The 12617-nt window shown below is 35.7% G+C and overlaps 1 protein-coding gene across 1 annotated transcript; it reads right to left on the bottom strand.

The window, feature by feature from the left end:
• Positions 1–462: 462 nt before the first annotated feature.
• On the bottom strand, positions 463–6576 carry LOC110027256. Its single transcript, XM_020728605.1, has 5 exons — positions 6257–6576; positions 1902–2037; positions 1579–1649; positions 1292–1495; positions 463–967 (listed from the first exon to the last, which is right to left on the bottom strand). The coding sequence occupies exons 1-5, from the start codon at positions 6482–6484 to the stop codon at positions 956–958; spliced, it is 651 nt and encodes a 216-aa protein (XP_020584264.1). The 5' UTR covers positions 6485–6576; the 3' UTR covers positions 463–955.
• Between the last annotated feature and the right edge of the window lie 6041 nt (positions 6577–12617).

Below are 12617 nucleotides of genomic sequence, written 5' to 3'. Positions count from 1 at the left end.
TACAAAATAAAAAGACATTTAAATATATATCACTCAATTCTTATGCATCGACGTATCTCATATCTGAACTTTCAAATGTGTACATATAACAATCAAATTTTTAATATCAAGTCAAAAATATCAACAAAATCTTTTTTTAAAAGTGAAATCCAACATTTTTCGTGAATAAACTTAAGACACAAACGTGCTATATATATTTAAATATGAAGTTTAGGTGAGATATGTAAATACATAAAAATTGTGTGCCACATAATCAAATTTCTCTAATATAAGTTATTAGCAAATACTTATATAAGAGGTTGACAATTTTACTTCCTATACAACCACAACCTCAGAGACCACTCAGAGAAACAAAATTATTAATAATAACATTAACATCATATTTACATTTATAACACTCAAAATTTTAACATCATATTAAAAATAACACTTTTTTAAAAAAATACATATTTTGATGCATAAATTTAAGTGAAGCCAAAGAGCCTCTACCAGTTTCAAACACTTATCTCTGGAAAAATTAAGGCCATAAATGATAACATAGTACAGCCTCAATCTATCCACCTACAAAAACTCAGCCCTGTGAGAAATATTTACGTGCGGACACGGACACGCCGTGTGTGCGGACACGGACACGCCGTGTCCGCACGCCGCTCTCCGTGCGTAATCCTCTCTCATGACTTCTGCGAAGGTTATTGGAGAGTTATTGCAGAGTTATTTCGGCGTTATTTGAAGCCAATACCCTCCACGGTTACATTTTCATTTTCTGGGGTTACACTTTCACATTTTCTCTGGTGTTAGGGTATTTAGTCTAAATAATGCTGAAATAATTCCGCAATAACCGTACAATAACATTCGCAGAGGTTATTGAGAAGTTATTAAGAGAGAATTACGCACGGAGAGTTGCGTGTGTTCTCCGTAAGTAAATATCTCTCCGGCCCAGTGCCCCTCCATGAATTTATGCGTCACCCTACAATAAAACATAAGGATTTGGTATTCAGTAAGAATTTTAATATTTTCTAGAAGCTAGAATTACAAACATACCGCTCAATTCGGATGTATTTACAAATCTAACTCCTAAACTTCAAATTCTTTACATATACACCATCTTGCATATGCATTGGAAGGTATACTCACTTTTTAAAACTCAAAACGGTGCTATTTTTGATGTGATATGAAACATTTGGGAGATATAAATTTAAAAACTAAAATTATTAGTTATTAGATATGTAAATACATAGGAATTGGTTGAAATGATCAGAAATTCTACCAACATTAACAGCAGAAAACTAACCTTCATTTCCCTTGCAACAGAAGGCAGCCATTTCTCTCCTCTAATTCTCTTCAGTTCTGCAACTCTTTCTTCCTCACGTTCGGCTGCTGCCATTGCTGCAGCCTCTCTAGCTTCCCATCTAACCAATGACCTCTGGGAAGCTTCTCCGGCCGCAGCCACTATATCGGAACCATCAACGACGACAGATGCGATACGGCGACGAAACTGAAATCACTAATGTAGCAATCAATAATGAAATAAGCGAGAAGATCAAAATTAAGAGATTTTGAGGGCGTAAACATTCTTACAATCTTTGAGTTTTCTTTGATCTCATCTCCTGGAATAATCTTTAGTTTCTTCTGGGGTGCTGTATCATGATCTGAGAACATTCATCAACCACTCAATTCTTATGTATTTACATATTGAACAACTAAATTTCATATTTTACATTTATATCATCCAAACCTTTCATATCATCTCAGAAATATCACCATGTTAACTTATAAAAAGGGAAACACACCTCTTAAATGCATAGGTAAGGTGGTACGTATGTAAAGATTGAAGTTTAGGTGTTGTCAGATATGTAACTACAAAGGAATATGTAAATCTTCTTTAAGGTAAAAGCACATACCAATAGAATCTTGTCTCATTCCAGGAGGGGCTTTTCTGAATAATCGGATGACTCCTCCGTCTGATTGATAATTAGATTCAGCAGTTCGAACCATCTCAATGTTCTTCTCCAACATACCATCTAAAAGCTTTTGTGCCTGCAATTATAATCACTTGCAATGCAAAAATATAAGATTTCGATGCAGCTGCCTAAATTGGAATATTTGTGCTGGTTTGGTGTGCTTCATCTCGTGATAATCGAATTACTGTTGCTTCTAGTATATTTCAGTTTGGTTCTATTTGTTTATAAATTATATATAGGGTTAGTTTCATAAAAGTTATTAGACTTGAGTCCATCTGGTTAGTTGGCATTCTGCTGTTTTTCTAGCTTTTACACAGCAGAGACCATCGACGGGAAACACAACACCAATACAGGGAATCATAACGGGAGAAGTGCATATCAGTTTGTTCCACCGGATAGAGTTGAATGGCTTGGATAAGATAAAGATTGAACGCGTCTTCGGCACACACATTTCTCAGATTCTAATTTAGATGAAGATACACTGCTCGATGAAATGCCCAATCAAGTTCTTCCAAAATTCAAACGAATTTACCATGACTATAAGGTGAAATTTCATATTCCTAATTTTGACGGACACTTAAATGTTGAGGACTATTTGGATTGGGAACCAGTTGTCGAAACATTCTTTAAATGTAAGGACATCGCCGAAAAATAGTTTGAATATGTTGCTTATATGTTAAAAGGTGTAGCAGGAGCATAGCGGGAGCAACTCCTCCGTCATGCGGCCGAGAAAGACTGATTAGAACTTGGATGAGTATGATGTAACCGTTTTGTTCTTAATGGAAGAGAAACGAAGAGACGAGAATATTGTGAAACTGAAGAAGGGGAATTAAGGAATTGTGAAACCAAATGAGAAAAGGACAGGAAATGAATTGATCATGGTGGAAGAAGAAGTGATCGAAGATCAAGAAGTTGGAGGGGTAAATTTGCCTATAAAGTCGCAGACCAACTTAGCTGGAGCCATGGGGCGAAAATGAAGTGAAAATTAGGGCAGAAACGGCGTATTTGTCATGCGGGAGGAGAAGGCTGTTTTGGTGACGAGCATAAGGGAATAAAAAGGTGTAGCTTCTTTGTTGTGCTTCGCGAAGAAGAATCAAGCCAAGTTGAGGAAGAAACTTCGTGCACGAAGAAGAAAGTGAAGGCAATCACATGAGGGAGGTGTCGGAACAAAAGGAGAAGGGAAGATTCGTGCGGGAGCTAGGTCGAGCCTCTTGCGTAGAAAGAAGATCGTCGCATACAGAGAAGGAGGCTCGGCTTCATGCGAGGGATTAAAAGCCCCTTTGGGACAACAGTCGAACTACATCGCGGCAGCGGGCCGCGATATTTTGTTGTTTGATTTAGCGTCCTGCTCACAGCGGGATGCGAATTTGGTGGAACGCGGGCCACGAATCAAACTCTACGGCCCGTGTTCGAGGATAAGATGTTTGTAGCGCTCGTCCATAATACCCCTCCCGGCCCTGCCCCAACCAAAATTCTTATTCTCGACGCCGAAGCTCTCACGGTCCACTTCCTCCCCACTTTTGTGTGTGTTTGATTCCTTCGCTCGACTCCGGTTTTGCGCTCCTCCCTCCCTGTTGACTCAGGTATCCTCTCCCCCCTCCCTGTCGCATGATCAGAAAATTTTTCTTTCTAATAAATATATATTCTATCATGAAAATATGGCTTTTAAGTTCCACTATAACAGACACTGTGATTATTTCTAGATCATAATCTTTTGTACTAACTTTTCAAGAATCATGAATCATTTTGCCAATATGTTTTTAAAAGTCATATAAAGGGGAAACCATTAAGCAGTATTCATTAATCTATATCTCTCATTTTCTTTTCCTTCGTACGAGAGGAATTTTTTATCCCACAAAACCACAGGATTACTAATATTATAATTCTATTACAGCATATCAACCACATTCTTCACAAGCAGAACCAATTTCAGTGATTAGAGTAAGCTTTGAAAAAAAGATTATATTATTATGATAGGAATTTCACACATAATGAATTGTTATAAATTATTTAAATCATTTCAACTTAAGGATTTGCAGTAAAGTAAGCATTAAACTAAGCTAATTTGATTGTGATGAAAGGTAATGTTGATGGTGGTTTCCTGTCAAAAAGTTTGATGGTGTCATTCTTTATCTTTCTGTTGAACTAAAAATATACTGAGTTTCAATTTTTACTCCAGACCTTCTAAAGGTATCCAATAGCTTTCAGTAACTACGGCATTCTTTTTTTTTTTTTTTGCATCTATTACAAATAACAAACATGTTTAGTAACTATGGCAATTTTTTTTTTTTTTTTGCATCTATTATAAATGACAAACATATTTATTGACCAGAGGAATATGGAGGTCTTGGTCTTAGTGTCGCATATAGGTAAGCTCTAAGAAATGATTTAAGAGAAGCTTTCTTTTCTTAAGCCTCTTTACATAGAGAAAATTATTTGACAAGGATATCATTCTTCGTTTGGCTGAGGTTTGGGAACCCATAATACATGAGATTTGGATGTTGTGATGCTTATCATGTGAGCTTTTGATTTATATCGAACAATATTTGTTTCTTTCATTATTACTGTTACATAATCTTTGATGATCCCATAGTTCCTGGAGGTTTGGGCATGGGTTCTTCTTTCTATCCTGCATGTTCATCTTCTGGACACTAGATCGTTTGGGCATTGTTTTCTTCTGTGGTTTAACGGCTCTCCGTTTGAGATTAAGCGTTGAATCTAACATATATAAGAGATAATTTTTTTTATTTTTATATTACAACAGTTATTGTCACAAAAGGTGCAAGAATACCTATTTTAAAATATGCAATTTCATTCTAGCATAGCAGGTTGCAGTGTAATTGTGTTATTTCACTAGTATTATGTGTTTTAAAAATAATATCATTATTATTTTACTTGTAATTTTGATTCATTCTTTCTTTTTCTTTAGCACTTTCGATACTCGTTGTTAAGTGAGTTACTGAACTTTTGTTTTATTTTGAAATGAATTTCTGTTTTTAAAGTATCAAATATGTGGTTGTCACAGTTCTATTTTATTAAATATGGACAGAATGATCATTTTTCCAGAAACAGTTGCTCCCAGCTGTTTTCACGCAGTTGCAACAAACAGACAATCAGCTTCTCCGCAGCAGCTGTAGCTGAAAAGCTGAGAAGCTGCAGCTGCCCTAAACGGACCATAAGAAGAGCAACTCTGCTGGTTAAATCAAGTTGACTGCAGAAAGGAAGAAGGAAGGCGACTCCTTGCATTCTACAAAAGATTCTACTAGCACCGAACCAAATTATCACTTCTCAAGGACATGCTGCATTCGGGACACGATGTACCAATGAAGGAAAAGTATGCAACCTGACTATTGATAGTTGTTGTACCAAAAATGTTATATCTAAGACAGTGGTGAATAGTCTTCAACTTAAAACCACAGAACATCAAATCCATACAGGATTAGTTGGGTAACAAAAGAAGTGCACGTTGTAGTGCTGAGTTACGCACTGCCACCTTTTCCATTGGAAAGACTATTTTTCTGTGAAGTCATCTGTGATACCATAGAAATAAATGTGTTGCCTAATTTTGGGCAAACTATGGCAGTTTGATATGGGGGAATGATATGATGGTGGAGCCAATGCTTAAACGTTGGAATTTAGGATAAGAAGTTGAGCTTTGCTGCCAACTGCAGCAACAACGGCCCCTAATAATTGTTGGGAGAGGTGTAATGCTATGCCTGTGAGTTCTCTTCTTCTACACATTTCCAAGGAACTGTAAATCAATGGTTCCACAGTGGTTTCTATTCAGATCTTATGGTTGAAGGTTCAGTCGTCTAATTATCAGTATCACTTCTGATTCAACGTTAAATTTTTTTTGCTGTTGGATGACAACCAGCTTTGGTAAATCTTAAAAATCCAGACCAATTAAATCTAACCAACAACGGAATTTAGTAAATACTGGATTTAAGGTAAAACTGATAAGTAATTGAGAAGGAATTAGATATTAAAAGTTTTTTTTTTTTCATCTGACGATATCTAACTTAAATACTTTATCATACATAAATAAAAAGGCGGTTTGAGGGGTGAATGAAAACCTGCAATACTTGGTATGATTTTCATCCATTCCTCCTTTCCTTTCACTCAAATTCCGCTCATCCTAACAGAAACTATATTGAAGATGAGCAGCTTTTTATAATGCTAACCTCACAAAAAACCATGCCCCAATACTCCTTTCCTACAAACCCTAAAAAGGACAAAACTGCCATCATGTCCCGAAAAAAATAGTGATTCAGCTCCATTAAAGTGAAGGAGCGCACCTTAATCTGATACAGCTTGATGCAGGGGGCATTCGTTTTCTTCTCATCGTCGTGGTTTGAGTAACCGTTGCCTAACGTGCCGCCGTTGTTGCCAGAGATCGAATGGAATTCGGCGAGACCGTTGGAGGAAGAAAAGTCGAGCGCGGCAACGGAATCAATCGCCGCTTTCCACTCGGCGTCGCCATCTTCCTCTCCGCTGCTGCAGTCTGTGCCGCTGGCGATTCCCATCTTAAACTCCGAGGTTCTCACCTCTGACCCTTATCCGGGCGGAAAAAATTTGCGTATGTTAGTCTGCGTGAGTCAAGGTTACAGAGGTATTGGCTTTGATCCACGTTATACGCTCTCTCTCTCTCTTAGATCCATCTTATACTCTCTCTCTTCCTCTAACATACATGTATCGTTTAGTAAATTTCAATATATTTTTATATATTTGTAGGTTTTGAAAAGTTTAGAGAGGTTATAATGCAGATATAACCCCTCTAAATTATTGCGTGCAGACACCGCTGCATCTCTGCATGCGGTGTCCGATCCTGGCCGTAGATCACGGTGATCTACGGCCAGGATTATTTCTGTTTTTTTTATAAAAAAAAAATTTAGGTGGGGCCCATCGAAATACAACGGGACCGTAGATCAGGTGATGTACGGTCCGGATCGAGCACCGCACGCAAGCTGCGTGCGGTGCCCGATCCGTATGGAATAATTTTTCCTCCTAATGGCCCCGACTACGGGCTTGAATTTCTATATTTAAGCGTGTAACACTCAATTCTTTAATATCATATCAAAAATAAATACTATTATTATTATTTTAAAAAAATAAGTATACACCTTTCGTGCATAAATTTAAATCGCCAAAATATAAAATTTTATGTGTGAGATATGTATATACATAAAAATCTCTTGGTATGTATTTAAATTTTCCTATGTTAAATTGCATTAACATTATTTTATAATTTTCAAATTTATTTTTACATTGGTGTAATGAATAATTAATATATATATATATATGTATATATATATATATATATAATAACATTTAAATATAGATAAGATGTTGGCTCGTAGCGAAATTTACAAACATAGCACAAAATTCTTATGTATATGCATATCTCACTCCTAAATTTTCGTATTTACATACATTCTATTTTTATATTTTAAACTTATACATGCAACTCTGTATTTCACTTTTTAAAAAATGATAATAATGTTAAAAAATTAAATACTACATGGATAAATATTAAAGTTTAGGTGTGAGATATATAAATATAAAAGAATTGAATTATGTGTTATGTATGTAAACACCTTTTAAAATAGCATATTAAGTATTTGCTTAATAAAATCAGAGTTCCTGCAGAACATTTTACCAACTTCTTAACATCTTATCGGTCACTCTTGGAATTGGAGCTCTTCTCCATCAATATGGTTAAAGCAACAACCACCATTGTGGAAGCAAACATCATAGGTGATGTTGTTGCTTCACAATAGCTTCCCATATTTATTTCCAACTCATCGAGCCTCGGCTTGACTTTAGTGAGGTTGTCGCCAACCCTATATTTCACAACTTGGTGCATGGTTACAACTTAGATTTGGTGCAATCACTGGGGGGATGAATGTTGTTTCCAATGTATTTAGGAGGCAGACATGCCAATCCTTTATAGTTTTTAACTTTGGAGGCCCCTTTGACACATCATTTATATATTTTTAGTATAAGAGAAGATTTTATTTTTATCAAGATTGTTAATGTCACGAGTGATACAACTAATGCTACCACTGATATAATTGTTGTTTTGGTTATATCAACAAAGCACAGATTCTTAGATGCAATATCAGCGAAAGAAATATTAGAAGTAATCAGTACAAACTTTGTGAAGCTGTGAAAAAAAGTTTTACATTTTAAAAAAAATTTCTTGGTTGTCTTTAAACCACATAATACCGAGCTCGTTTTTGTCACATATGCATATCAAAAAAAAAAAAACATCTAAATGAGCCTCAAAAGTCATAGCACTGAAAAAGAAGAATATGGTTTCTTTCATTAATATTTCACATTTGACAATAACCAATAATGACATATAGACATTCAAAATAAGTCATAAGGTCGAATGTCTCATCATTGACCTCCAGAAAAAAAAAAAAAAACATTGAATAAATATTTATTTTACATATTATGTCCATAATTGCCTCATCAGTCATCCAAACTGGATTTGATTACATGCAAAAGAACGATAAATAAAATTTAGATCCAAAACATAAATGATTGGATAAAACATTGATACAACAAATAATTAAATTTTTTACCTCCCAATGCAAATGAAGTAACAAAAAAAACAAATACAATCAGTCAATTCAGCAGCTAGTGATGGAGTTTGTACTCCCCTCTCTCGGCTCTATCATTTACCCAACACCCTCTCCATTCTAGGTGCAACTCTCAAATAATTCATCTTCCGTCTGTGATAAGGATTGTCTTATGTGATATTCAAATAGTTCAGTTGGGACGTGTGAATGTTCTTCGTCAGCTCAGCCGAGGTCAATGACACTACGCAAAATGATGTTGTCGAATATAATTTTGGAGAGTTATTGTGGTCACCACAATCTGCACTTGCTTATGAAACAAATATGTCTACATATCCCATAGTATGACAATTTTTTTCCTTCATATTCCAAATACTCTTTTAATGACATCGCGTAAGGTTGAGTGTCTCATCTTAAACATTTCTTTCTTGGCTCTATCAACATTATTGGATCTTTCAAAATCTGGAATTTGATATTTCATATTCTGAAATAGCTTTAAAAACCCTCTCTGTAAGGGATATCTGACATAGATTAAATAGTATTTATCAAACACAAATACAAGAATTACTATTGCAATAAAAAACATCTAATTATGGTTTATGTGGAGCAAACCTAGGGGATGGGTGAGGAAAGTTGTACTTTTGATTTCTCGTGTTAATTTTGATTATATGTCTGTTTTATGCACTGTATTCTCAATCAGTCTTAGTAGAAGTAAAGCACGTGTTGAAGTTACATACAACATTTACATTTTGTGTTGGTGATTCACATCGTCCAATGAATACAATATTTTCAGTATTCGATACACGTGCATTCACGCTTGTTCCATCGATCACTCAAATATAATTCTAAGAAATTTAACAAGGGCATGTAAATCATTGTGTTTATTTTACTACTTAAATTAATGAATTAAAAGAATTGCCTTAAAATATGGCATACACCACTAGTCATGTATAATCTCGATGAGAGTCATTTCAAATGTTGGGCCATCTGACTTGATAAAATGTGATGATAAACTGACTAGAGTTTTCAACCCAACTGAAAATTATCTATTGAGTGTTTTCGATGAGTGCACAATTGTTTCATGACTTCTCTAATAGACTCATTATGTGATAAAATGTAGAGGGTTATTGCTAACAACTCTCTGAAATTATGTTGGATGAGTCATGAAGTGCATGATTCGTGTGTAGTTCCTCTAAGTGATCCATGAATATAGACTATGTCATATGAAACATATTATTGAATATTGTTGAGTGTCCCACAAACAACTCGCCAATCCACTTTTTGTCATTATTTTAAAATGTAATGCAAGGATAACGAGCTTTACATGAGTTATAATACTCGTAAATCAAGCACGTCACAACTGCAGTTCTTCTTTTGCGCCTTTCTCCTACTTGCATCCATGTTAATCAATGTTTATACAACTACTAAATATAAGAATCACCAAAATAGCAAGTATCAAAACATCTTCTAAACAAACAATATTCATAAACAAGCTTGGAGTAGTAAATAATAAATGTACGATGAAAAACAAATTTCCAAAGAAGCGTTGACAGTGTATCAATAAATTCTCAAGTATATAATTTATCGAGCTTTAAAAAAAAAAAGTTTAAGTACCCATGTTATCATTAAGATACCACAAATAATGGATTATAGGGTCTGGGGCCATCTGTCATATAAAACTCTCTCTAAGTCGGGTCTTTAAACAACTTTATAGAAAACAAATATAACGACGTGTCCTCGTAAATCTCTGAAGTTCCCTTCAAAATTCAAATAACTTGTTGAATAGAAGTTGCTTATGATGTGCTTGGATCAACTGTGAAATTTGGCTCCTAATAAAAACAACACCTTCATTTTTCTTTCTCGACTCTTGATTATTTTGATCGACAAGTGAATTCAACTTCATTTAGGTTTGGGCTATGGCTTCATCAGAGTCCATTGTTTTTTCGACATCAATGGGATCAACCATGCCACCAAACCATCAGTCACTAAGAGTCTATGCATAATTGCCCATTGTCAGGATTTCACCAAACATACGATCCTACTTCTCTTCTAGCTCAGGCTAGATGCCACTAATTTTTTCTTACAGTTGGTACCACCTGCAAATTAACAAGAAAATGATATGTTGGTGTTTATGAGAAAATGGAAAATTGATTGAAAGACTGGATGTTTCATAAATTCTAACTTCTAGTCTCTCTGCGTTATTTACTTTATCGAATCCCAAACCAGTCCCCTCGCTTCAATTCTTTTCAAAATTTATTTATTTTTTCAATTGATCCTATTTGTTTTTCAATTGCATCATAACATATTCCCTTTTTGTACTTTTTTTTTAATTTATTATATTATTTTTCCAGCCCTTCCTATTAAAATACGTTGTTGGTCTATTTCTCAAGTCAATCTCTTTTAGGCAGTGTTCAAAAAATATTATTTTGATATCTTTATCTAACACAGCAAGACAATCGATTCCTTTGGTCTTAACCACAACATCACTAGCATGAAAAGAAATAATCATCATAAATATTTGGCATAGTAAATATAAAGTGGCATTTAAGATTCCACGACTCAAAGGAAATAAGCCCCGCCAATGAAAAAAAAAATATTAAGTAGCTCCACACCACCCTACTATCATTACCAACATCACGACACATACAACCAACACGACACCATCACCACTACCAGCTTCAGACCAACACAAAACCACCAACACAACACCACTAACAAACATAGAGCCAACATAACACCATTACCAACACACCACTGCTATCACCACACCATCACCGACACCACCACCATCACCAACCACAACCACCAACACAACACCACAAACGCCACCACATCATAACTACCACCACACCACCACACCACCATTACCACCACACCACCACACCACCACACCACCCACCTACCTATCATAATTAACATCACCACACACACAACCAACATGACACCACCACCACCACCACCACACCACTACCAACATAACACCACCGACACACGAACACCAACACACATAGAACAAACACACCACCATCATAACGCGAAAACCACCACCACCATCACCAACACAAAAGCACCAATATGACATCACCAATACACAACCACCAACACCACACCACCACTATCATCACCATCATAAGTACCACATCATCACAACGACCATCATCATAACCAACACCACAAAGAGCAAAGAGCCACATGAATCTCAATAAATTTCAAATTTCACATAAGAAGGATATGCAATGTGGTCATTTCCACTCCCTCCTTTCAATTATTCCATTGTGTGAAGCCCTAACCGCAAAACAACATGCCGACAACTGCATTGAACAAAATACGACGAGGAGGAAAGAGGTAAAACCACAAAAACTTGTACATTAAAGCACAAATTTTATCTCAAATGCAATATGATATTTTTCCCATCAATTTCTTTCTCAAATTCTTTCATCATTTTTTCCATAAAGTCATAAAGTCAAGTCACAAAAGGAAATTAATACTCAAAACTATAAACCATAAAAACTAGCACAGATGAAAATCACAAAGATAAGTAATTAAAAGAGTTGTAAAAATCAAGCTATCACAGATAAGGCTAAAAATCATAGATCTAAATTCTTAACATCAACCACAAACCTCGCAAGAGGAGGTAAGATAAGGGGGAAAGAGATGGGCAAGAAGATACCAGAGGACGACAAAGAAGAGGGAGTCAAAACCAAAGAGAAGGGAGGAGAGTGCCATTAGAGACTGTCGGACGGAGTTAGGAGGGAGAGGAGAAGGGATTTAGGGCATGGATATGCGAAAAGCACAACATCGAAGAAAAAGAAAGGCACACGATAAAATCGAGGTTGTATGAAGAAAATCAAGATCACGTGAAGAATATAAAGCAAACAAAACTCGACCATGCGAATCCATGACCTGCAATTACATCAAATTTTCCCAAAAAACAGCTACACCACCCTTTCCAACACAAAGTGTTTTTGCCTTATGGGGCTGCAGCACAGCCAAAAAAACATCTCCAAACGCACTCTTCCACTTACCATTTATGGCTTTACTATTAGGATAGCGTCCCTAAGAACTCCTCTTTCCC

This window comes from Phalaenopsis equestris, unplaced genomic scaffold (assembly GCF_001263595.1).
Source record: "Phalaenopsis equestris unplaced genomic scaffold, ASM126359v1 Scaffold000421, whole genome shotgun sequence".
NCBI lineage: Eukaryota > Viridiplantae > Streptophyta > Magnoliopsida > Asparagales > Orchidaceae > Phalaenopsis > Phalaenopsis equestris.
The sequence above is the reverse complement of the archived record's forward strand: the minus strand, read 5'-3'. Positions and strand labels throughout refer to the sequence as shown.

What these genes read in the sequence shown, in the direction of transcription:
- LOC110027256 (XM_020728605.1), bottom strand. Translation starts at nt 6,484, where the DNA reads ATGGGAATCGCCAGCGGCACAGACTGCAGCAGCGGAGAGGAAGATGGC. An exon ending in TCAAGCTGTATCAGATTAAG is followed by an intron (nt 2,038 to 6,256) that starts GTGCGCTCCTTC and finishes TTATAATTGCAG; the next exon opens with GCACAAAAGCTTTTAGATGG. An exon ending in AATGAGACAAGATTCTATTG is followed by an intron (nt 1,650 to 1,901) that starts GTATGTGCTTTT and finishes GAATGTTCTCAG; the next exon opens with ATCATGATACAGCACCCCAG.